This window comes from Macaca fascicularis, chromosome 6 (genome assembly GCF_037993035.2).
Source record: "Macaca fascicularis isolate 582-1 chromosome 6, T2T-MFA8v1.1".
NCBI classification, from domain to species: Eukaryota; Metazoa; Chordata; class Mammalia; order Primates; family Cercopithecidae; genus Macaca; species Macaca fascicularis.
Genome location: NC_088380.1, coordinates 9,539,988 through 9,567,267, shown reverse-complemented (window position 1 = coordinate 9,567,267; position 27,280 = coordinate 9,539,988). Strand labels below are relative to the sequence as shown.

Below are 27,280 nucleotides of genomic sequence, written 5' to 3'. Positions count from 1 at the left end.
TGAGCAAAGTTGTGTGACATGTGACATAGCACAATGAGATGCCCTCTTCTAATATTCAGGCCTGATCGAGCCTGTCAGCAGGCATTGCCAGTTGCCTATGCCTTGTGGAATGGCTGCAGTTCGGACATCGTGCTGTGAATCTGATCCTATTATCTTTGTAGGTCAGAAATCGTTTTAAATCAATGGCCTCCATGCATATCACCTGCCTGTCCATGTACTTATTAGAGTATTTGTTACTTGTAGCTATTACACCACCCACAAGGAAGAGTCACAATGGCTATTTATAATATGCCAGGTAGATGGGAGGCTCCAAACCCATGTCATCTGCCATCCTTCTTATAATCTCTTAAGGGATATTGCATTATCCTCCTACAGATGAGCACCATGGGGCTCAGAGGGACTTGCCCCCTGAACACAGGCCATACCTGATGCATACCTGAGCTAGAGCTTGAAAACAGATCCACTCCAGAGCTTGCCTCCTTCCTTCTTTACAAGCTGCTGACCTTCCTTTTGTTTAGTTGGCATTTTAGGAAATACCAACGTTACAAATGGCCTCCATCTCTCTCTCCCAGTGCCCACATTTTCATGCATGAGCGGCCATGGAAGAGGGGTATGTGGACTCTGGAAAAGGTTGAGAGCCTTTTCTTGATTGTTATAGACTTGCATGCATGATGCAATAAACTGGGGTTATTAAACCCAAAGCAGAAGAGCCTGTGTGATAATTTAATGCAGACCTTTATGGGTACAAAAGTGTGGTTAAGTGACATAAGGAGTCAGTTCTTATGGTGCTCTGAAAGCACCGTATCGCTCCATCCTGTACATCAAGCACAGAGGGCCGAAAAGCTGGGGAGCCACAGGTCCTCTCCAATCGTGTGAAGAAGCTTCTACACTTGCCAATACACTTGTCAATACACTTGCCAAAGGTCTTTTACTACTTTTGAATTTTAATGTGCACATTCCGCACGAAAAGGGATGAATGCATCTTTCCTTCTCCTACTACCACATTATGAGGATACTTGCATGAACTGTGTATACATGAGTCAGGGAAACCTCATAAAAAATAAATCCACTACAAGAAGGGATGCCTCCGTGTAGAGAAGATATCATGCAGACATGTGCTAGAACAGATAAAACAGTTGGGAAATGGCTCAATGTTCATTGTCTAGAGATTCTGGCAGTTTCCTAGTGACGGTCTTGAATCCCTCTTGATGTCCTTGCCTGATGACTAATGTTGCCTCCTTTCCTTCTTAAAAGCATCCCAGTTTCTAGCATAAATCATCTTGTCATCTTGTTTCTAAAATGCCCAGTTTTATGTGTTTCTATAAATTTGTCTCTATATTATTCTATTGAACTTTTTATTTACCCCAGTCAAGGGCCTCTGACATTTGTTCACTCACTGCCACATATTGGGAAGTCGGCTCCCTGTGTCTTGGTCCTCCTTTTGCGCCAGCTCAGATCAACTCAGGAGACAAAGCCAGAGCCGTCCTGCACATTTCCTTATTCTGCAGTAGCTTATTGGGAAGAAGTATGATAAAAACTGAATAACGTTGGAGCTCAATGTCTTCTTTCAGTAAAATCTTACATGGTTTCCTTTCAGTCTTTTAACATATATATTTTTTAGGCGTTAAAATATTTACCAGATTTTTAAATTTAACATTCCAATGAAAAAACTCATACGTATGAATTTGATCTTGCAGATAAAATGATTAATTCTTCCAAGAAGTGAACCTGTAAATTTAAAATAGCATCAGAAAAAATGGACATGGCAAATAGAAATGTTGTGTTTTGACAATTTTCAGAAATATTCCTGAAATTATGTATCACTAATAGGAATGTGTGATTTGGCAGAATTTTATAAGAGAGGGCTACGTGCTTGGAATGGAATAAGAGCAGAGTAGACACCGAAGTCTGTCACTTTAAGCTAGAATATTTAGACAAATATTCAGTTAATGAAACTCCTATAGACCCAAAGATATGGAGAATTGTAGGTGTGAGTTTTGGACTTGTAGGGCGGTGTACAGAAGTGGTACTTCTCGTTTAGGGGAAGCCAGCCCGTGTCGCCATGGTACAAATGGTTCCTATTTCAATAAGCAAATTCAGGAAAGTAATGCATTTTCAATGGGTCGTATTCCCCAGGACGAAGGAAGGAATTAAACGTGCTGGAACGGTCTTTCCAGTCCTACTGCAAGGGTCTTAGCAATAACTTTTTTCTGTCTCTCCAATGGCAGTTGAAATCCATACTGCTTGTTATGGGCTCCTGGCCTTGCCTGGCTTTCCACCTCCTGTCCTGTTGATCCCTTCGATCCTGACTGTGGCTTCATTTCATTCCTTGCCATGCTTTTGGTCTTCTCCCAGGCCGCTCCTTCTGGCAGGATGTTCTCTTCCCCCATCCTCGTCTTTGTCTGGGTGGCCCCTTCTCAGCCTCACCCCTGCCCTTTCCCTTTTCTCTCCTTTCTGATCCTCTGTTTCTCCTGCCAGCCCTGGCCCTCCGTACCCTTGTCCTCACTGTAAGCACGTGTTGATCTGTCTTGTTTGTCTCCTCACACTGCTCTTGAGGGCACGGGGGCTGTGTCTATCAGTTTACTAAGGAGCACCCCGTGGCCAGGACTGCCCCTTGGGGCGGGGAGGAAGTGCCTGGAACAGTACTCTGGCTGGCTCTGCCACCGTGTTTGATTTCAGTCTTGATGGAATAAGTGTAGACCTTAATTTGATATACAGAATGCATACTCAGTGAGTTATCTTATTAATTAAATACTGATGATATTGACTCTCATGTGTGTTTATATTAATTTATGGAGTTATTTTCAATAAATAGAGGTCTGTATTTTGATAATTACCAGCCAAGTGCTTTTGATTCTCACAATGATCCTGCATGTTGGATGTTGTTATTGTTATTCAAAAACAGAAAACAGAGAAAATATACTGGTAAATAATGTGACTAAGTTCCCACAGCCAGTAGGTGGAGGTATTGAGCCATCTATACATATATCTCTATACTCACATATGTGATACACACATATACACAGACACAAATGTGTGCATCCATCTATTGAAATCTTTCTATCAATCATCATCATCTGTCTTTTAGTAGAAACCTCAGGAAAAGAACTTTAGCCTACCAATAGTTTTTAACCTCTGTTTAATTTCATTTAATTTTAAGTTATCAGCTTTTAATTTTAATGAATACCTAGATAAAAATATATTTGCCCTGGAAGCTTCTACAGCAGTTTTATCTCCATCAACTATGACAATGGAAACAGTGTACCCAAGAAAGAGAGGGTCTAAAATCTGGGAATGCTTGTGGAAGGCATTTTGTAGCGACTGATACTAACAACTTAGGAACAGAAAACTGCTGGCTGTGTGTCACCTCTGAATATTGTTTCCATTAACTCATCTTATTTTTGTGAAATAGCTTGCTATTAAAAACTCAGCATGGTAGGCCAGGCGCCGTGGCTCACGCCTATAATCCCAGCACTTTGGGAGGCTGAAGTGGGCAGATCACCTGAGGTTGGGAGTTCAAGACCAGTCTAACCAATATAGAGAAACCCTGTCTCTACTAAAAACACAATATTAGCCGGGTGTGATGGCAAAAACCTGAAATGCCAGCTACTCGGAAAGCTGAGGCAGGAGAATCTCTTGAACCCAGGAGGCGGAGTTTGCAGTGAACTGAGATCGCACCATTGTACTCCAGCCTGGGCAACAAGAGTGAAACTCTGTCTCAAAACAAACAAACAAACAAAATTCAGCATGGCTTATTTATAATCCTAAAACTCTGAACACCTTTAAGCTATATATATATTATATATATTATATATATATATACTTGATCATTCATTATCATTATGTGAAGTTCTGTTCAATAGAAATTATTGCAAGGGACATTGAGAGTAAGTAAATGGTGACTATTATTTTGCAGTCAAAAGTCACTTTGTGTGATACTTGCCAAAGTCAGGCTGGAAAATGCCCGTACATGATGCCAAAATAATAATAGCCACCATTTATTGACATCCTACTATGTATCAGCCCATTTAATTTTTACAGCTTTGCAAACTAGGCCTGATTGTCAGATGCAACAACAGGAAGTATCAGATGTCAATGGTCCAGCAAGGGCAGAGCCACAGGCATCGGGTACAGGCTTTTTCCAGCCTGACTTTGGCAACTGTGTCACAAGGCGACTTTTGACTGCAAAATAATTTATAATAGATTTTGATTCTAGTAAGATTTTTTTAGAGTAGGGATTCCTTTGTGCCTTTAATATTCACTTCCATTGTAGACAAATATTTTTATATCAATGCTCAGATTGAGCCATTTGAATATGGTATACCCCCATATTGATGCTTTAGACATTGGAATAGAAAGAATATAGAATGGGAGGCTTCATTTGGATGCTCAGTATTTTTGGTTTTGTGTGGTCAAAATCTCAAAATTTTTGATGCTTTTCTTCGCATCACTTGTAATTCCATATATGGTGGGTCACTTCTGCTAGTCCTATCTGTATGGTCACTATTATGTAAGAAAACATGCAAAATAAAAGTTCTTATATCGTGAAGAATGATTCTTATTAACATGATATATTTTGTACAACACTGTAATACATAACTCAGTATGTTTTACAAACATTAGAAAAGAGAGTTTCTCCATGTGTGTATTTACATAGCGGCTGACATGCCTGTTTTTCCTGTGATGTAGTCAGCAGCACACCTGAGATCTCTCTTTCATGCACTCCTATCCATTGTGCACAAGAAGAAAAGGCCTGATTTTCCTTCTGACTTGTTCAGCTCACTCAGGAGTGACAGATACTAGTTTGTGGTGAATTGCATTTTGAGAAAAGGCAGAACTTAAATAACGGAAGGAAAACAAAATTCATCTTATCATCCTGCCTGGCAAGACTCTAACATCACCTACTTCCAAATTTGTATCAATAAATATAACAGCTATTTGACTGTCTGTCTTACAATTATTCCCACTTTTTTATTGTCTTTGAAAAAGGAACAGGATGCTAGCTGAATTTCAAGAGACTACTTTTCAAGAAACTGTGTTTCCCTAGTTAATGGCAGGTCACACAGTCAGGGGTCCACCCTCACCCTGAAGTGTGGGGCCGCAGGATGTGTTACCAAATGCAGTCTCACTCCCTGACCAGCACGACCTGCACTGCATGATGAATTAACAAACAGCACTCACTATACTCTGAATACAAATTCTTCTCTTGTTTTTGCAAACCAAAAGGAAAACCTGTATTTGAGCATTTCTATCTAAAATGCACATTGTGATCTTATAACATTGGTTCAGGGTAGTTTGGAGACATGGTGGAGGCTCTCTGTGGGAAGAGGAAACTGTGCACCAATCTGCCTACCATTACTCAGTTTTCTCCTTATCTGCAAAAGCGGATGTGGTTTGCTGGAACAGACACAGGGTATGGAATGACCCCCCGAGAGTCATTTACTGGCTCTCTGAGGCTATGGTGGGCCCTCCTTGAAACACCCTCTGGAGTTGGGTCAAACACTTTCCGACAATGTTCTTGTTTAATAAGTCCTTAAATTGTTTCTTCTTCCTCCCACTTTTTCTTCTTTCTGTGTCCTTCCTGACATCCGTGATAGCTGTGGTTTAAAGTTTCATCTCATCATTTATTGTTTCTCTAGTTGGTTCTGAAGCCCCCCTCAGACTGTTCCTAAGTAAAACCTGCTTACCACTCGCCTGGAAAGATGACTGTCCAGCCAAGAGCTTACCATTGTTTTTCTAAAGCAGAAAGTCAAATCCTGTTGAATATTGCTAGCATTTAATTGACTGTTTTCTTTTTGCAACCACTGTTTATTTTTTTTTCAGTATAGTGTAATGCAGTGGTCCCTAAACTTTTTGGCACCAAGAACCAGTTTCATGGAAGATAAGTTTTCCATCAACTGGGGGTGGATAGAGGGGATGGTTTAGGGATGAAACTGTTCTGCCTCAGATCATCAGGCATTAGATTCTCTTAAGACGTGTACAACTTAGATCCCTCACATGCACAGTTCACAGCAGGGTTCCTGCTCCTATGAGAATTTAATGCTGTCACTGATCTGACAGGAGGCAGAGCTCAGGAGGTAACATTCATTTGCCTGCTGCTCACCTCCTGCTGTGTGGCCTGGCTCCTAACAGGCCATGGACTGGTACTGGTCCATGTCCTAGGGGTTGGTGACCCCTGGTCTAATGGATTCAGGATTTTCCATCCCCCTTCGCCATTGCTAGTTATGTGAATTTAGACAAGTTATTAAATCTCTGGGCTTTAGTGTCCTCATCTATGAAATGGGAAGAATAGCACATCACCTAGCTCTGTGATTCTTGTGAGTTCAGTGGGAATATAAAGCACCAAGCACAGATCTTGGTGCAAGAATTAGCATTCTACAATATTAGCTGTTTTTATTATAAACTCAACCTTCAGCTGGAAACCATAAAAGATCTTTCTTCCTTTGTATCTTCTTCTTTTTTGGCTCAGGACTTCTGAGAAACTGGAGCTATTTACTATGTGGTTTTCATGCCATTTGTCCCCAAGTTAGTAGCAGAAGTGGGTAGTAGTGAGTATATTTGATAAATCTTGGTGGACTCTGCCTCATGCCTCCTGCATGTGTGCTGGTAACCTAAGTCCCAGGCTAGACACCTTTGGACCCTTACGCCTTCTCTCTTTGTTTTCCCCATTTTAGGTGGGGTTTCTTCTTGCTGTTTTTGTTGTTGTTGCTTGTTTTGTACAATTCCCAAACTCTAGTTTTGTTTAGCCAGGGTGCAGGACCCATTTCAAAATAATTTAGCCTCTTCTTTAGAATTAGACATGCCAGTGATTATTTTCTTTACACATGGTTTTGAAATTGTTCCATATCTTTGCTTTTGGGGACTGCTTTATCAAGTAATTCTTTTTTGGAGACTTATGGTGAACACAAACTTAACTGCCCCCCCCCGCCCCCAGTATTTTCTTTATGTTCCAAAAACACAAATTACAGATGTGTAATCTGCTGTTTTTGTGAGCATCTCTCCAGGATATTAAAGCATACTATTAGAGTAAAGATATCTAACCTCCATCTTTTACAATGTTATGCAATTCAAGTTTTATTTTTTTTTAAATAGTCATTTAGGGTGAAAGCAATAGTGACTTAAGAATATGTTTGACAGTTTATAAATTAAAATCACCTCAGTATATTACTTGATTTACTTCAATGACTTAACAGTGTGTTGTACTGAAGGGAAAAGTATCATACATAAACCATTTAGAATATTTTTAAAATTTTAGAATATTTTTTTAAAATTTTTTTAAAAATTAGAATATTTTTAAAACGTAAAGTTGGATTAAATTAAAACATTTTGTGAAAATATCAAATATAGGTATTGATTGAAAATTGACAATAGTCTTCCTGGACAGAATAACAGAGTAGTCAATGCCAACCCTTTGTCAATGTCTGAAGTCAACTTCTGCATTTCAGACCTTAGATGATTCTGTTTATGTGTCTTACTCTTAACATTAATGGCTTATCTTGCAGCCACATATATTTTAGTTGTCCTGCCAGTAGCATGTTATTATTTCAATGCAATTGTATCTGGAAAAGTACAAGGCCAACTGAATTGCCCCCAAAAACTAATTGTTCCTGAAAATGTGTCTTTGTGAATATACTTGTTGTCTGTATCTTTCCATTAATTTTGGACACCAAAGGTTACTGCTACAGTTATCCTAGTTTGCACCATAAAATTAAGATACTTGCTGATTGAATGAATAGCATTTAGAAATAGAGAAGAATAAAACCTTGTGATTAGATTTTTAAAAGCAAATATTAGGGAGTATGTATATCTCAACATGTACTCTCTCTATTATCACTGGTTTCAAACTGGAGGTTAGGAAGCTGAAATTTCAAATGCTTTATGTAAAATTCAGTTGATAATGTATATTTCCTAAACTCCTAATGAGCTTGGTGATTAAGTAAAGGCTTTGTCATAATTTTGTCATTTCTTTATCCCCATTTTAAAGCTAATTGTGACCAGAGAACTACAAAGCAATGTCTCCATCCCAATACTCTTCCCTCCTCTAAATGTATTACCAAGCAACCCAGAAATCAGAAAATCAGAGTTTTTTTTCACCGTTCCATGGTCACCATAGTAACAGAAATTGCTAAAGCTAATTCCAGACCCACCTTACAGTTTTAGTCTTTATTTTTGTTCCCAGCAATGAAAACAGTTTTAAAGTCCCTAGTAAAAGCACATACCTTATGTCAAAGTCACAGGAATGGATATAAGTTAAGTCAAATAATTTTGTTGTCTTGCACACAAATAGGATTGTAGACTGCTATATTCTGAGTCACATTTCATCTTTTTAATCCTATTTTCTCCCTCTCTTTCTGAAGGTTATGTAAGAATTTGCAAATAAAAAGTAATACATATTGCTCTAAAATGTACTGCAAATATTTGCTGCCAATGTTTGATGGTATTAACGTCACATTAACTTGAGCCCTAATTTAGCTCAGGATACTTGAGTGTGCAGTCATACCAATGCCTTCCCATTAGTTAGAATCTGTGTATGACACTGAGTTTCCCAACAGTGTAGATCATTAAGCTGCTCACAGGGCCTCCCAATTGCCCTATAGGAACCAGGTATTATCTAAACAAAACCATGTCTCTTTGGATGAAGTACTGAGCAGGCAAGACCAAAAGGGAATGACATGAATGTTGAGATGTTTTCCCTCTTTTCTGTTTTTTCCCAGAGCCAAACTTTGTTTCATCTTATGACATCGGAAATTTTACCTACTTCTTTTTCCGAGAAAATGCAGTAGAGCATGACTGTGGGAAAACAGTGTTCTCCAGAGCTGCCCGGGTGTGCAAGAATGATATTGGTGGGCGCTTCCTGCTGGAAGACACCTGGACCACATTCATGAAGGCTCGCCTGAACTGCTCCCGTCCTGGGGAAGTCCCCTTTTACTACAACGAATTGCAGAGCACTTTCTTCCTGCCTGAGCTGGATTTGATCTATGGCATCTTTACCACCAATGTGTATGTAACTTGAAATAATTTTTCTCCCCTCTCTCTTACTCATTCTGAATAAGTCTTTTGTTCTTTGACCTCTGAGGTCTTAAATTTGCTTTAAAGAAAATCTTTCTTATTTTACTGGGCTAAACAGACAAAAAAAGAGGACTTTTCAATGAACTACCTTTAGACAGATACGTGATTTGTGAGATTGGTATTAGGAAAAATACTCCAAATCAAGAAAGTTTGTGTCAGTCTTTAGGATATAGTGACATTAAATTATTCTACTATAAATCGCTCCTTCCTGATTTGCCGTTGTGTTCTGGACACTTTTTGAAATACTGGTACATATTATATGTATATTTTTTTCTATCTGCAATTCATGCATTTGTGTATAATGAAAATAGTGTTGTCTGGAGAATCTGAAATCTTTGAGATAACATGATTCTTGCTTAAACCTTGCTCATATTTGAAAGGCACATTTTCCATGGCTGCATTTTATGTCAATTATACTTTTAAAATATTTTTATAAAAATTATAGTATGTTTTGTTTGGGGGTGGGACAGGGAGATACTCCTAACTTTAGAATGAACAATATTTGGGCTGGCTTAAGCCTATGAAGTTTTCTGATCTCCTTCACTCTTAGTCTAGTGGACTATCACATGTCCCCAAGGTTATTTCCCATCCTTAGCTGATATGCTGTGTAAGATTCAACAGGAGCACACGCCAAACCCAGGAATCAAGGATCACATTGAGACTCTCAGCATCACTTTCCTACACATTGGCTGTGGTGCTGCTGATCCTACACTATGAGTTCTGATTTGGATCACCTTTGAAATCTCTTGTCTTGTGACTTAACACTTTCTGCAAAAGCCAAATATTTGTATCTAAAGTAAAGGATCCAAATCTAGTTGGGTTGGAAGTGCTGATAAATGAGGTAGGATGACCAAAAGTCCTGAATTGCCTGAGATTATCCTGGTTTTAGTATTGATGACAGCCCTGTAACTAAGGACACCTCTTATTCCTGGGTGAACCAGGACAGATGATCACCCTAGGATGTCCTCTCTGCTTCCTAAGTGTTTTAATTTACTTTTTCATCTCTTGGGCATCAGATGCCTGCTCATGAGTGGCATTTCTAAAATGTCACTTTACCTGCAGCTTATTTCCTCATTAACCTTCTCTTCCTGGTCTCTCAACTGCTTAACTTGGGTGTTAATATTTGCTTAATAACAGCTTTTACCCCCCATGAAGAGTCTTCTTTCTGACATGAGGTTAGAAAAGTAAGGCTAGTTTGGATGGCTCCACACATACCCTTTACTCCCCATGGCCATATTTGTTTTCGTAAATCTGGTCTTCAACCCAGAGGTTATTTCTTCTCTTTGATAAGTTTCTTTAAAAAATCAATCTACAGTTTCTGAAGTTGATTTTCTTTCCAAAACTTTGTTTAAAAACTAGTGTAGGTCACAGAAGATAAGTGTGCATTTGTTCAGTTGACATCAGTTTTATGAACAAGCGGAGTCCAGTTTACTTAGCTCTTCATTTCCCTGGCTCTGGGCAAAACAAAACAAAACAAAACAAAACACCAATTTCAGAAGTTATAAAAGTACCATGCCTGAAACATTCCAAGATGGTATATGGTCAATTTAGATAGTTGCAAAAATAAGTTTCAGACTATTCTGGACTATTTCTTTAGTGTTGCAAATTCCCATCATGTCAGAAGTCACCCAATGTACAGAATCTATATTTTTAGAGATAGAAGTGTCACATCTCCCCTTTCTCCTTGGAATACTAATTTGTGTTAGGTCTTGGGAATGCATTTCTAATACGCCCATCTCAAATTTCACAATATTTTCCACCTCCTTTTCGTGTCTCAGACAACGTTTGCTTCAAATGGAAAGAAAATGAGGATCAGAGATATTATGAATTAGAAAGCTGTCTAATACTGGGCTGAGCTTCAGGGCTTAGAATATTGCTTTGCCTCTGTACATTCATCAAGGTTTCTCAGCTCTAGAGGAATGGGGAAAAGATGACCGTTTTGACTCCTTCTGTCCCTAGCATGACTGTGTAGTTTTCTCAATCACTTGAGTATGGGTTGGCCTGAAGGAAATGGTGTGCTGCTACAGTGGAGTCTCTGAAGATTTGGCTTTTTTCCTAGATATCTAAAAATGGTGGCTCACCATTATAGTTGTTTATAGTGTAGAGATTGTAGTAAAGTATTACTATGTATAGATATGGATATACAGATAGTAAAGTTGCTGTGGGGGGTAGGTTTTTTTATTGCTCTTCTAAATTTTTACCTTGATTGCTGATAGAAGCCAGGTTGGAACAGGTGGCTGCAGGTCTGTCATCCAAGTGAGCTTGTTCATACTGATTCCAGCTTTAAGCCTACTCATTCTCAAGGTCATGATCTAGACCTGGCCTGCCCTCGCCTGCCCACAGGTCTGGAGACCCTGTAGAAGTGAGTGAATAATTACTTCCTGTAGACAATCCCATCCTAGGAAGAGGGGGCAGGGCAGAGGGAGGAGCACAGTGGAGTCACACAGGCTCACCCTTTGCCCCCAGAGCACAGCAAGTGAAAGGGTAGAGAGGCAGGCATGGGGTCTGCTATACCAATTGTGCTCACCAGGGGATGGCACAGGGGACAGGAGGAAGTGTTCCCACAACACTATTAAAGGATGTTCACACTGGCAACTACTGGGACATCCAGGGGAGTCTCTGGGTGACACCAGAGCCCAGGTCAGCCCATTCAGTCCTGGTGGTTGTAGTGAACAGAGAAACATTATGCCAGCAGGAAGAATATCAGGTTCTTCCTTTACCTGGAAGCCATCTGGCAACCTGGGGCCCCATGCAAAGCAGGTACAAATCCTGCTTCATTTCTCTGCAGCCTGTGACTTGGGCTAAGCAACCTCTCTGTGCTACTGTTTTTTGATCTGTAAGTCAGGGTCTTCTCAGGATCTATAGGTTCTCTGTGAGAAATTAGATGATCCCTATCAAGTGCTTAGCAGGGGGCGTAAGGAGATACTGTTATTACTCATAATATCCCCACTTTGCCTGCCTCTGCACCTGGCCCAAGGCATGCCTGGATGGGATGTCCTGCGTCTAGCCGTTCTTACTCCAGCATACTTGTCTTCTTTTCCTTATTAAAGTCTACTCACGTATTCAAAGGCCAGTGTCTTCCCTGTCCTTGTGTTTTAACTTCTCCCATTCTCTCTAGGGATAATGAAGAGTCAAAACAGCAAACTGAACAACCCATAGCTGGTGTTCGCCCCTTTACTTTCCAGCGCCGGGTCCTGTATGCATCATGCTGGGCCTTGTCCTTGGTGCTGGACTTCTGGAGAAAATGCAGAAGGCCCTCAATACTCTCAAGGCCCTACCTTTCCATAAGGATGTGTTTACTGTCTGCCCTCCTGAAGTAGAATCCTGTCTACTTCACCCAGAGATATTGCAAAGGATTGGAAATCCTGGCATTTGGGGCCAGCCTGGGGTTCAAGTCCAGTTTCCTCATTTAGTAGCTGGCTGACATTGGGGAAGGGTCTTGTCCTCACTGTGCCTGGTTTTCCTTACCTGTGAATTTCCTTCACCTTATGAGGATTAAATGAATGGGAATTAGTAAAGTCCTTGGAATAGTGCCTAGCTCCTATTCAGTATTTATCAAATCAAACAAATATAAGGTAGGTATTTCAGTTTTGGAGTTTGTTTGACTTTTCCTTTGATGCAGGAAAAAAAAAATGGATGAGAAGTGCATGTAGTATTGTCTCAGAGCAAGATAAACTATATGTAAGCTTTCTCCTTTTATCTCCACTTCCCCTTCGAGAACCCAAACTGAGCTCAAAATGTGAATTTACTTAACCAAATAATGTTGCTGTTTCCATACTTAGTCAGAGGGCACTGACCTTCTGAGGGCTCCCACTTATGACTTACTTTCAGAGCCTGAATTCTAAATTACGACTTCAGGATTTCATAGGTCAGTGCTATGTCAGATTTTTCTCTTTGACCCTTTGAATTTAAAATCTGTTTTAAATTAAAAGAAAATATGAAGAGTCAGACAGTCACTTTTCATAAAATACTTTGAGTTGATTTTTTTGAAAGGATGACAAATAAGACAAATATCTGGGTTAAAATACACATACATACACACACACACACACACACACACACACACACACACAACAGCTTGCCCTGCTGCTGGGCAAAGTGACCAGATAGGTCAGGAAGGGAATTGTTTCAGGCTGATGAAAGATGCCATCCGCTGGAGAAGAATGTCTTTTTCTTCCAGAATTTGAAAGGTGAAGCAGATAGCTCTTCAGAATCCCTCTGGCCTCTGTTGCAGCTGAGTGAATTAATCCTGGCTGACAGAATTACAAGTGTGGTAAATGCTAACTAGCCTGGCTTCTATACCAAGATGTTTGTTCCTCCACAGGGGAGCCCCCTTCACGCTCTGACTTCATCCTTTTGGGATGTTTAAGAGACTGTGGCCTTGAGACCTCTGGAAGCTGTTCCAGGTCACAGCTGCTGCCTACTCCATAGGGGAGGTCAGCAGGTGCTGCTGAGCTCTCTGATTGCCTTCTCCTCTCTCTCCCTCGGCTCCCAGGAACAGCATCGCGGCCTCAGCTGTGTGCATCTTCAACCTGAGCGCCATCGCACAGGCCTTCGCCGGGCCCTTCAAGTACCAAGAGAACTCGCGCTCGGCCTGGCTACCGTATCCGAACCCAAACCCCAACTTCCAGGTAATTTTCAGGGGGCAAAGGGGCACTGTCGACATCCCCCATGAAGAATGCAGAAGCCTTGTGTAGACAGGCCAGGGTAATTTAAACCGGGGTGCAGGCACCATGCCGCTGTCTCCCTCGCCCCTCACAGACAGCCCCACACTCTGCTGGCTAATGTCCATAGACCGAGGCCTTTTGTGAACTGTGGCGCCTGGACCCAAAAAGGGCCTTTTGTCAGCTGTGATGCCTGAGACAGGGCGGAAAAAGGCCAGCATTCTGCAGCACGTTAGGAATCCAGGCTTCAATTAGTACTAATGATGCTGGGCTCTGTGTCCTCAGAATCTCTGATCCCTAATGAATGACATTCTAATGAATGGGGTTCAGGGCACAGAGCAGTGGAGACACACAAACAGGATTAGAGCGCTAATTGGCAAATGTGGCGGGATTCCCTGTTGGGAAGGACAGAATGTGATGCCGGCAGCTGAGGAAAGAAAAGGAGGTGGAGGCCGTTCATCTGTTATCACAAAACTGCAGGAGGTTCAAGCTTCCAAGGCTTTGTGAGCTATCCATCTCCCGGTGTTCAGAAGAAGCTGGGACCTAAAGAGATGAAGCAATTTACTCATGTTTGGTGAGCTGGCAGGTGTATTAGTCAGCTTGGACTGCTGTAACAAAACACCACTGACGGGGTAGCTTAAAAAAGACACATTGTATTTTCTTACAGTTTTAGAAACTAGACCTTCAAGACAAGAGTGTGAACAGGGTCATTTTCAGATGTGGGCCCTCTCTTCCTGGCTAACAGGTGGACATCTTGCTGTGTTCTCACATGGTGGAGAGAGAGACACCTTTGGGGTATCTCTTCCTGTTTCGAAAGGGCACCAGCTTCACTGGGCCAGGGCCCCACCCTCATAGCCTCACTTACCCTCATTTACTACCATTAAGACTCCATCTGCATATACAGCCACACTGGAGAGTGGGAATTTGGGTGGTTTATAGACATTGGGCCCATAGCTGCAGGCTTCCCTGGAGGGCCTTCTGACAGCTTTCTTAAGATCATCATCATCATCATTATCATGGCTGTCATTTTTAGCACCAGCAAGTCCCAGACCCTGTGCTAGATGTTTCAGATAGATCAGCTTGCACACTGGCGGCAGTGCTGTGGTGGGTAATGCCTTCTCCATGTGCAGGGTAGGACATTGGGCCTGGGGGAGATCACCTGGCCAGGGCCACACACCTGATTAGTAGCCAAGGGAGGATCCCAACCTCATCCTCAGATGCAAAATTCTAGCCTATTCCAACTAAATGACCATTAGTTACTATTACTAATCAGTGGTAGAAGTGGGTCCTGTATCTGGAACTCCCACAGTTGGGAGTATGGAAAGGTTCGATGATTTTACACTTTACTTTGATTTTTACAAGGACCGTTCAATTATGGTTGTTTTGAAGGAGTTTTGTGTTTGTTGTTGTCTTTAAGTTTTTGAAGGAGCATGGGATTAAAAATAGGATGGCTGGCTTACATGTCGTCTTGCCATGTGCTGCTTTCCTTGAGCAAATTATGTGCATTTTTATCACATATCTATCTATTATGCATCTTTATTGCATGTTTCCATCAAAAAAAGGGGAGAGGAATAAAAATGCATGCATATAGTTTAGGAGTAAATTTTGATAACACTGATTAATGTGCATTGTTTACTGTATAAAATATTTGATAAATACAATTCTTAGGGGCTGGACACAGAGGCTCACGCCTGTCATCACAGTGCTTTGTGAGGCCAAGGCAGGAGGATCTCCTGAGGCCAGGATTTGGAGCCACGCCTAGGTAACAGAGTGAGACCCTATCTCTACAAAAATAATAATAAAAAAAAATTAACCAGGCATAGGGGCACACACCTATAGTCCTAGCTATCTGGGAATCTGAGGTGGAGGATTGCTTGAGCCCAGGAGTTCAATCAGTGAGCTATAATCCATCCACTGCACTCCAGTCTGGGTGACAGAGCAAGACCCTGTCTCTAAAAATACAAAAATGAATCATTTATTTGGTGCTTTCTACGTATCACATGTTGTGTAAATGCATATTTTGTCTCCTTTTCTCCTCTTATGTACAGGAAATACTCCTTTTAAGAAAGTCCTTTGTGTAATAAAATCCTGAAGGTTAAATAATGAATAATGCTTACTGGATTTATAACGTATTTTCAATACACTGATGTTTTTATTGCAAAAGTCTTTACTGTGAACAGCCTGGCTTAGTAAACTTCATAGCCCCTTACCACCTCCAGGCGGTGGATAACTTGTAGCCCGTTCATCTGGATACATTTCCAGCACAGAGCAAATCTCATTTCCTAAGGCCAGGAGCGCCTGGTTTTATAATGCCAGTGTCCCACTGAAGGGCTTGCTCTCATTATGGGATGGAAGCCGGTCCATGTAGCATAATGAATGAAGCATGGAGAAATTGGCGTGTGTTTCAGGCAGGAAGCTTGCATTACTGAGCGTCTCTTCTCTGAGTATTATTTAAGACTCCAGTGGAGCTGAGTTACAGATTATGGTGGTTCTTTGTATAACTCCTAGTACAAGTATGTAGCAAGTGGTTTCTTTATGTTTACTCTATTTGATAACCACACTGGCAAAGTATCCTCACTGACATTCATGAAACCATCCAGACTGGTATAGAGTGAGAATTCAATTCGAACTAAGGATCCCTCCCCAGACATGTATAAGAGGCCTTATGTTTGCAATAACCAACAACGGAAAGTGGTTAGATTTTTAAAATTCTTGTTTTCCCTACTGACATTTAGAAGTTTGTGCAGTACTTACATCCTAGAAGTAGCTAATTAATCAGAGAAGCAGAAAGTAGATTTGGATTCAGGAAGAAGAATGGGTTAGGAGAGATGGTGCATGATATTTCAACATTTTATATAGAAATCTCAAAACAGTAACAAAACAACAAAAAGTCACTTTTCTCAGACGAAATATGTAAACCACTCTAGGTGGTGCTTCAGAGCCCTGCCCTCTTAGAGACTGCAGTCCTCAAAGTCATCCAGATCCTGACCCTCAGTAAGACACACGACAATCACTGATGTAAAACGTCACCCAGGCCCAGTGGCACAGCTGAGCTGTGACAGACTCCAGAATTTCCTGTGCAACTTTGATTAGTGTCAGTCAGAAAGGATGGAGTTGAAATGGACAAATAGACCCTCAAATGTAGTTAAGTGGATGAGGAGGCAGTTGTTGGAGGAGCAAGTGCAGGGATCTGACCCTGTCCATTAGAACCCTTTGATACGCAAAGCAGGTTTTTTTTGTTTTGTTTTGTTTTGTTTTGTTTTGTTTTTGAGACAGAGTCTTGCTCTGTTCAGCCCAGGCTGGAGTGCAGTGGTGTGATCTCAGCTCACTGCAACCTCCACCTCCTGGGTTCAAGCAGTTCTCTGCCTCAGCCTCCCAAGTAGCTGGGATTACAGGTGCCCACCACCACACCCCGCAAATTTTTGGATTTTTAGTACAGACGGGGTTTCACCATCTTGACCAGGCTGGTGTTGAACTCCTGACCTGGTGATCCACTTGCCTCGGCCTCTCAAAGTGCCAGGATTACAGATGTGAGCCACCACCCCCTGGCCCGCCCAGCATGTTTGCAGCAAGATGCAAGGGAGTGAGTGCACGAAGGGGCTGATCAAATTGGGCACTCCTGCAGGAGGTTAGGTGATTGTGGGCTTGACCACCATGTGCTAGTGTGCTAGAACAAGAATGGATTTGTTGTCCTAGAAACAAGTAAATAAACAAAAGTGCAAATATTTATTATCATTTAAAAAAATAGTAGAATTACTGACGAATTACTTGAAGAGATGTTGGCATGAAAACTGGTTGTGGATTGTAGGGCACATGAGAGCTTGGCTTTTACTATCTTTATTGTTTTCTTCTTGCATGGTGAACCCAGGGCGTCACACTGTGTCCCACACAGACACAATGGGAGTTCAGCATAAAAGGCAAGGCTAGAAAATTTTCAGGTATTAGAGAGCTCGGTGGGTTGCTTACAATCCAATACATAGGTTCTATAACTCTGAATGCTCTTCCAACTATTTGAAATAGAAGCACTGGGTGGAGTATTCATTATAGCCAGCAAAAAGAAACCAAGAAGCAGTAGAGTATACCTCAAAACCAATTATTGGCAATTCTGGCAGTCACAAATAAGATTGATACATGCGGACATAAAAATAAAGATGACAAGGCATGGTGAGTGATCCTGCCTCACCCCTGCCACTGAGAACTCCCTGTTAGGTCTCCAATTTCTCTGAGTTCCTTAAGAACAGCAAGAGATTCTCATTTTTATATTATGCCTCCTGGTTTTCATGCTACCAATTTTTTTTTTTAAACACTGTACTTACAAAACATGACCTGTGTGCAAACTTCACCCAGAAGGTAGGCAGCTAATTGCCACTGTACTTTAGATATCACCACTGATTTCAGGAATATAAACCATCACACGTAACGCCATGCTCAGAACTAGCACTCACCTGCGTAGACATTAGATCAAGCCTAGGAGAGCTCTTTTTCATTTTGCAAAACATGTGTTGACAGGTAAGGACATGTCCCTGACCTCCAAATGTTACTGTTCAATAATGTAATTATATAAGACTTCCTAGCACATCCCCTCACCCCCCAATTACGACTGCTCGCATATTCATTCAGTGTTTTCTTCCCTTCTTTGTTTATACACTCATTTCCCTCTGGTCACTGAAACTCAACAGACCATAGAATTGCTGTCCTGCTCCAAGACCAATGCATTTACCATTCACCATTCACCATGAGTTGAATGGCTTCTCTTTAGTGCCAGGCACATTGTGTTGTTCTTTGGCATTTATAAGGACTTTCAGTTAATTTACAAATGCTTTCCATGGATCATCTCAGCTGGTCTTGCAGTAGCCCTGAGAACTGAGCAGAGTAATTATTTTCCTAGCCGCTGGACAGACAGGTAAAGAGACAGACACTGAGAGGCCAGACCTCACCTCAGACCATGTGGCAGGAGAGTTACCACTCACCTGATTCCGTGTGGCTTGAGAGCTATGAAGCCAGAGTAGCACTCGGGTCACGGCAGGGCGGAGCCCCTCACCTAAACTCACACAGTCTTTGCCTGTGGAACACGGGGTGTCCCTGCAAGGGTGTGATACTAAATTAAGCCTTGGACTGGATGCATGAAATCCATTTAACTCTCAGATTCTCTTTGTCTACAACCATCCTATCATTTTATGGCATATGGAGCGTTTTATCAAATGCTGTAAAAATATTGTCAGGCTGGGCGCGGTGGCTCAAGCCTATAATCCCAGCACTTTGGGAGGCCGAGACGGGTGGATCATGAGGTCAGGAGATCGAGACCATCCTGGCTAACATGGTGAAACCCCGTCTCTACTAAAAAATACAAAAAACTAGCCGGGCGAGGTGGCGGGCGCCTGTAGTCCCAGCTACTCGGGAGGCTGAGGCAGGAGAATGGCATAAACCCGGGAGGCGGAGCTTGCAGTGAGCTGAGATCTGGCCACTGCACTCCAGCCTGGGCGACAGCGAGACTCCGTCTCAAAAAAAAAAAAAAAAAGTCTACTTTTAAAAAAGCAATTTCCATCGTACACATTTGTACCTCTCACCTGTTATAAAACCTCATATTAGATGTGACATGTTATAAACAGTTCAGGTGGCATGGGCCTGGAAATTCTTTTCCATCAAACTTACTTATGTGAAGTTCTACTGGGGATCAGTCACCATTTGTACCAGGAATTAAAGTTTATGAAAGACATGAGAAAGGTTGGTAGCAGTTTTCTGATTCTGAGCTTGGCTCTAATAAAGCTGTGCTTTCCTTTCTATCCCTCTTTTTACCTCATCCTTGCCAGAAACAGTCTTATATAACACCTGCCAGCCGCCCCACAGCACAGCTCTGAATTTATTTCCCAGCAACAGGGCTGATTTTCCCCTTGCACATCCCAGATTCATCTCCACGATACTTGCTCTATCTGAAATATCTCTCCTTCCTTCTTTCTTCTTTATTCCTTTCTACTCTCTTCTCCCCCCTCCTCTCCCTTCCTTCCTCATTTCCCTTACCTCCTCATTTCCCATTCTTCTTATAAATTTGCCACGTTCTTTTCCATATTCCTGGACTCTAAACCCTTTTAAATAATTTCTTCTAATTTGAAACACAAGCTCAAAGCAATAAGGCGAGCACAGTATTTTTGTAGCCCATGTGAACGCTGTTCTGCTTTACAGATTAGAATGACCTAATGCTATCACCTTGAAATCTATGTCTTGCTTACAGACCCCCTGCTACAGTAGAAAAACTAATACATCTATATGAGATTCTTGATTGTTGCATTTTCAATTTGCTACCTGATTGATTAGACAGATATAATAGTATGTGTTTAGCCACGCAGCTTTCAAGTGACTCGACAGAAAAGGAGGAGTTTCTATGCATCTACTGTTTGAAGTTAGCAATCACTCCCACTTTCATTTTTTTTAACTTCTGATCAGTTCATTTATGAGGATGTTGGGAGACTCCCAAGATAGGAGTTCAAATCTAACATGAAAAGGATGCTAAGGACAGGGGCTGCAGGAAGAATAGAGAAGCAGACATGTTTGCATACTTCAATCATGGATTGTGGCTTACTGGATTTCCAAGTGACTCTCCAGCTAGGATGGCCACAGCCAGCTGTGCGTGTCCAGGCTGCTGGCTCTGATAACCCGGCCTGTCTTCCCTTGCAGTGTGGCACCGTGGACCAGGGCCTGTACGTGAACCTGACCGAGAGAAATCTGCAGGATGCTCAGAAGTTCATTCTGATGCATGAGGTGGTGCAGCCGGTGACCACAGTGCCCTCCTTCATGGAGGACAATAGCCGCTTTTCCCACGTGGTCGTCGACGTGGTGCAGGGCAGAGAAGCGCTCGTCCACATCATCTATTTGGCCACAGGTAGGAGCTCTGCCCTCCTCTGAGGGGTTTTCTACCATCTTCTGATTTTGTGTTTTAGATTTAGATTCTAAACATGCAATTTCAATTTCAAGCTTTACGTCTGCTGTCTCTTCCTGCAACCAGCAAAACCCGTGATGCTCACTTATCTTCCTCAGCCTCTGTGCCTCTCTTTGGAAAGCTCAATTTATTTTCACTACATTAGTCATAGCTTTAATTGGAAAGACAATGGCTTGTTTCTTTGCTATTATTCCTCACATATTCATAAAGTAAGTCTTTTCTTGGCAAGAGCATTTGAATTTGGATAATTTAAGACAAAGGTATGCTTTGTTGGAAGACATTGCTGGGTGAAATATTATCTTGGGATTGTCATGGTGATTTCTCATTTGTTCAAAAACAGCGCCTTCAGCAAAATATTTGCGTGGATGGTGGTGCATGGCAGTGTTCAAAGAATATGTTTTGGGGCATAAATAATGGAACATTTACAGCAAATATAGGCAGCGATACTTCGAAATTACAAATAACAATTAGATCTCTTCAGTTTCCAAAGAAACTAGAGTGTAGAAGGCATGTTCCATGTCAGTTTATTACACAGACAGCTCTGAGTGTGTGAGGCCAGCCTTAGGGACCTGGCTCAGCTCTGTGGACTTGTCCCTCTCTTTCTTGCCTTCAGGTCCCCAGACAGAGCCATCTCATGATGAAGTCTGCCTCTCCCCATTCTTTGTCCAGTGTTCTGTATAATTGTCATTTCTCATGGAGCACAATTACTGTTTTTGTTGCTGACAATAATATATTTTTTTGGTTGAAAGAACTTCTCAATTCCAAATTACATATTTACCACATATTTACCAGTTAGTTGTTTTTTTGTTTTTTCCATGAAGTTGCTACTATGTACTGAACCTTTACTATTTGTGGAGTTCATTTGAAGCACTGGGAAGTAAACTGGTGAACACACAGGCATCACCTGCCCTGCTGGACCTTACGTTCTAGTGGGGACAGCAGATACTAAACAGACCAGTCAGTAAGACGCCAGGGAGGTGATGGCGAGCAGACACAGCAGACACGCAGAGAGGGCTGTGGCCCCGGGTGCCCAGCAAGCTCCTGCATTTGCTAGTCAGCATCGATCTCTGCTAGGAAGTAATGATGAAGCTGAGCAGGGACTGAGCAGACGGGGCCAGCCCTGCACCCATAAGGGAAACAATCCATGAGCCAGATGTGGGACTGGCCGGTGGCAGGCAATGCCACTGAGTGGTCAGGTAAGGTAAGGACAGATGTGACCACTGGGTGGGCAGATGGAAGCCACAGCTACCTCTCAGGGCCAGTTTGTGGGAAGAGGAGGAAGTGGAGAGGAGGAGGAGCACTGGCTGAAGTCAGATGGAACCAGCTGCTTAGGGCATCTCTTCTAGAAGCTTTTCAGGGAAGGGAAGTGGAGGATTGATGAGGTGTCTGGAGGAGATGGAAGGAAAAGGAAAGGATTTCGTTGATTTTCATTTGTTTTAAGAGAAAAGAAGGAATTACCATTGCACTGTCTTCTTGTTTATGAGACTGCAGACAGGATTGTTTCTGGAATGAAATATTTATAGAAATCTCAAAAAATAGATCTGGGCACGGTGGCTCACACCTGTAATCCCAGCACTTTGGGAGGCCAAAGCAGAAGGATCACTTTAGGCTAGAAGTTTGAGACCCGCATGGGCAACATAGTGGTACTGCACATCTACAAACATTTTTAAAATTAGGCAGGTATGGTGGTGCACACCTGCAGTCCCAGCTACTTTGGAAGCTGATTTGGGAGGATTGCTTGAGCCTCGGAATTTGAGGCTGCAATGAGCTAGGATTGCACCATTGTACTCCAGCCTGGGCAGCAAAGTAAGATGCTGTCTCAAAAAGGGGGGAAAGAATGAAAGCTCAAGACCTTCAACAAAGAGGCAGCCTGAGCTGAGCTTCCTTCTCTGCATCCTTGTCCTGTCACTTCAGTCTGCAGAAAAGCAGATAGAATGGAAGACATCCCAGCAGGAGCAAAAGGACATGTGCCACAAAGTTACTTTGCTTGGGAAAAAAGGGAGAGCAATGTAAATAAAGTAAGTACCCAGAGTTGAAATGATGAAAGAGACAAAATGAGACGAAAAGGAAGTTCACAGAGATGAGGGAATAAATAGAAGATCAAAATGATGCTCTATTCTACTACAAGAGTAATAATTAAACTAGAAACTTCATGGAAATAAAAACACACCTAAAGCTTAGACAGAGAGTAAGTGTTTTCAGTGATTAAGGTGGAACATGTAGAAATAAAAGATAAGGTTTTAAATATGAAGGACCCACGAAGACCATGGAACACACAGAGTGATTGGTGTCTTTGAACCAAAGAATGCTGTCTGTGGAGCTAAAAACTTGTGCCCAAAGACACTATCGAAGAAAACTACCCTGAAAGAAAGGAAGAATTGAGTCTGAAAATTTCAAAACGTACTGTATTTGCGCAATATTAATTCAGAATAAATAAACACTAGCCACGTAAGTTTTTGATTTCCAAGAATACAGAAATAATTATTTAGGTATTGAGGAGGAAAAAAAAATAACCAAAAATGAAAAAAGTCACATGATCTCAGGTTAGTCTGCAGCTGTATAAATCTGTGAAACATGGTTATACAAAATTCTGAGAAAAAGAAAATGTGAATTGAGCATATTATACTCACCCAAGAATAAAAAAAAGGCAGACACTCTCAAAAATGAAAATCTCAAGGAATAGAAAACCAAAAATCTCTTTTACAAACACAAAATAAGACTAATTCGGGGCTAAATTCAGCCAAATGATGTGAGAAGGTTTGAGAAAGAAAGGAAAACCAAAATAAGGGAACTCTCAATACCAGATTTCAAGTAGAACAATATATGCACACGTTAGAGGAAAATAAATGCGACTCAAGAATGTTATTCTAGGGTAATCTTTCTATCAAAAATAAAGGTACATGGAAAATTTAGGGATAATGTATCTGTGATTCCTACTTCAAAAACAGAAAACCTTGGCTGCTAGCCAAAGAAGCCAATCAGAACAAAAACCTCAGGAAAGACGTTGTGGAAAGAGGGTGAGTAAGGTGTTGGGGACCCATTTTACTACCTGAGGAAGAAGCAATAAGGTGTCACCTGAACCAAGACTCTGGGGTGCAGTGGAGCATAAGGAGCTCAGATAACAGAGAAGGACTGCTGATTGGTCAGGTCATCAGTTCAACAGCAGGTTCTTTCAGCCTTACTTGACCCTGAACCCTCAGCTATATGCTCTGCTTCAGCTACCACCATGGCTGACAGATTCCCGCGCAGGACCAGGAGGTTCTTCCAGGTGATGCTGAGCAGCTGGTGGTCAGGCGTCTGTGGCGCTTTGCTACACCTGGGCTTGGATGAGATCCCACTCTTCTGGGAGTGGGATATGGCTTCTCAAGCAGGTGCTGGAGGAGCTGGTAGCTGCAGCCCAGAAGTGCAGGAGGATGAACTCTCCGTGAAGCAAGCCTCACCCAGAGGGATGTGGGGTATGAGCAAAATGCAACTGGTGAATTCCCCTTCCATTTTCACCTCCAGGCGACTGTCCAAGGGCAGGCTCCTCATGTAGCCAAGCAAATGTCTCTTTCTGTTTCATCATAAAGGAAGAGCCCCTTGGTAACAAATCATGTAGCATCACTCCCTGCTCTTTCCTGCTCCATATTCCTTTCCCTCACCACACAGCCCTGGGATTGCACCCCCAATAATGCATTAGCACCGAATCCTTGAATCCTTTGCTCTGTTTTCTAGGCAACCACAGTAAGGGATCCAACAATGCCTGGAGTTCATTCAACCCTGTAGAGTTTCAGGGCTCCAGATGCAGGCAGGGATAGCTAATATGTGCCTTCTAGCTATGTTTAAAATTTCAGATTTTAATCTAAGCATAATTATAATTACTGAAAGTTCTGTAAAGAAAAGAAGTTACATGATATGAGGCATGTTTTCAAAGATTACTATCTATAAATCCTGGAGAATGAATCAGAGGGTAACAAAAAGGGTAGAAGGAGGGTAAAATTTGGGGTAAAATTTCTTTCTATACTAACAGTACTGTATTGCTACAGGATCTGCCATTGTATAAAAATAAGCAGGCATTCTAGATGTCATTGCATTGTAATTGAGTGAGGGAGAATAGGCTGGGGTCAAGGCTATTGAAGTCATCAAGGTGGTCTAGGAGGAGGTGAGCATGGCAGGCTCAGCCTGAAGATAGGCGGGTGTCACCCTCAAGGAAGCAAACATTACTTCTTAGGGGGACAAAAAATCTTATTTTTGTTCAAATAGATATGTACTATACAAGCAAATATACAGTACAGAATATCTGTAGTAAAATTTCATGGGTGAGGGGACAATCAGGAAAAACATGTGAGAAGTCTTCTTGTAGGAGTGATAATGGAACACCTATCAGTTGGAGAAATGCTGCTCTTGGTTAATTTCTTGAAGAGAAGCTGACAGACGCAGCAGGTGTTTTGGAGGAGTGGGAGAATGGGTGCAATTAAGAATGACTCCTGGCCGGGCGCGGTGGCTCACGCCTGTAATCCCAGCACTTTGGGAGGCCGAGGTGGACGGATCACGAGGTCAGGAGATCGAGCCATCCTGGCTAATACGGTGAAACCCCGTCTCTACTAAAAAATACAAAAAATTAGCCAGGCGTGGTGAAAAGAAGACACTGGAGTTTTTGTGCCAAAATTCACAGGAGAGGGTTCAGCAATGGACAAGATAGACAGACACCCTGATCTCAGGAAGCGTATATTTTGGAGGGGGACAGAAGCAATAAAACAAGCAGTTACATTAAATGTTAAATAGGAAAAAATGAAACAGGAAGATGGGATGGGGGAGGCAGGGCTTTCAGTGTTAAGAAGAAACGTGCAATGTGAGGAGAGAAACAGGTCCATTAAAGTTGGAAGTTGTGCTGTTTTTCATGGGAAGTTGGGGTGGAGGGAGATTGGGGCGAGTTGAGGAAATCTATACCCATCTAGACAACTTCTTAATAGATGAGTGACTCTAAGGCTGGGAGTGAGGTGGGGCAGGGGGTTGGGGGAGACAGCAGAATGGAGGACCATGGGGGATTGGCAAGGGCACTTTACCTGTGGGTGTCAGCAGCCAGTTTGCACCTGTCACGGGGAAATGCATCTGTCAATGTTTCTAGTCTCCCCTCTCCATCTCCATGTGCTCACTATTGCATCCCTTCCAGACCTCAGAGCAGTGTTTCTATCAATCCCATCCCCAGTCTTCCGAGATGCAGACATAGAACCTGGGCTGAGAGGCCAAGCGGAAGGAGAGGACTTGGCTGAGGGGCTGAGTTAGGCCCCAAAATAAAGCACCAAAGGGAGCCAAGAGAGGGTATGAGCTGGGGAAGGAGGCGTGACTGTGTGTGTGTGTTTGGTGGGATGCCGGCAGTCTGCCAATTGAGAAAAACCAGCCACCGGACAGGTGAGAAAGGCAACAACAGAAGAGTTTCTAAGGACAACACCTGAAATCCATGCCGTTCAGTGCTTTTGAAAGGTATTGATACCAGGTAAAGTTGGAATTTCACCTGTAAGGACTTTGGAGTTTTGGCACATGCGATTTTGACTATTTTCAGTACAGGTTAGATCCTGTGAACCTATGAATCTGGCTTTTAAAAGTTTACTACTGCCAATGGACATCATCTCACTGAGGAGGAAGAATGAGGGAGTAAGAAAGAGGGGTCCCCAAGTCAGGGAGGTTCTGAGGTGCACAAGGGGTGGAGGCAGGGGTCAGAATAACCTCAGGGAAAAAAGAAGAGATGCCCTGATGTACCTGGGGGCCCGAGACTCACGCCTGTCACCTTCACTTAGCTTTGCCCTGAGCACCAGGGAGGAAATGTAACCAGGGACCTCCCCCGTTCCCGCTCTTCCCTTCCAAACTCATTTTAAATACAGAAGAGTGCCTTTTTATGGTTGCTTTCTACGAATCATTTTTAAAGTCAGGAGATCAATATGACTTCCCAAATGAACTTGTGGAAAAGACAAAGAAACAATGTTCTATATACTCTAGAAGTTTCTTCTGCAAGAGTGACAGTGGCCAACTAACTCGGCAAATGGGGAAATTCTGTTTCTAACTTTCTTAACTCCCTTCATTTTTTTTTTTGTTTCTAGCATCTAATGTCCAAGGCTTTCAAGTCCCTTTCTAAAAAAAGTAAGGCGAGGCTAAGTGAGGAATAGACCTTGACATTCCCTTTGAACAACATATATAAGACTTTAGAGACCCCAAGGATATCCGTCCGGGTACCAAAAATTAAGTTAATACATTTACGGTTGCCACTACTCCTAAGAATTATCTCACTCAATGTTTCTAAGCAATTTGCAACTATCTAAGTGTCAGGAACAAGTATTAACTTGTGAAAAATTATGTTGGATTTTTTTTTTAACATTCACTCCAATTTCTGTCCTTCTCACCAGAAATTATAAATCCAAACCGAGTCTGGACTTGCATTATGTGTGCTTCTTTATGTAAGGGGCTCCCATCAACTAAAGAGGGTATGTTGTAGAGTCTGAGTGCTTATTTGATAAACTTTAATGAATTTTTTTTTTTTTTTTTTTTTAAGACAGAGTCTCGCTCTGTCGCCCAGGCTGGAGTGCAGTGGCTGGATCTCGGCTCACTGCAAGCTCCACCTCCCGGGTTCACGCCATTC

General features: G+C 42.1%; 1 protein-coding gene across 9 annotated transcripts in view; it reads left to right on the top strand.

Moving 5' to 3' along the window:
• SEMA5A (semaphorin 5A) overlaps positions 1-27,280 on the top strand; it is a 644,602-nt gene that overhangs the window by 334,708 nt on the left and 282,614 nt on the right. For all 9 annotated transcript variants that reach the window (XM_065546091.2, XM_065546089.2, XM_073993139.1 and 6 more), the window contains 3 exons: positions 8,715-9,000; positions 13,565-13,700; positions 20,406-20,610. In XM_065546091.2, coding sequence (XP_065402163.1) covers positions 8,715-9,000; positions 13,565-13,700; positions 20,406-20,610 — 627 coding nt within the window. The remainder of the gene's footprint in view (positions 1-8,714; positions 9,001-13,564; positions 13,701-20,405; positions 20,611-27,280) is intronic.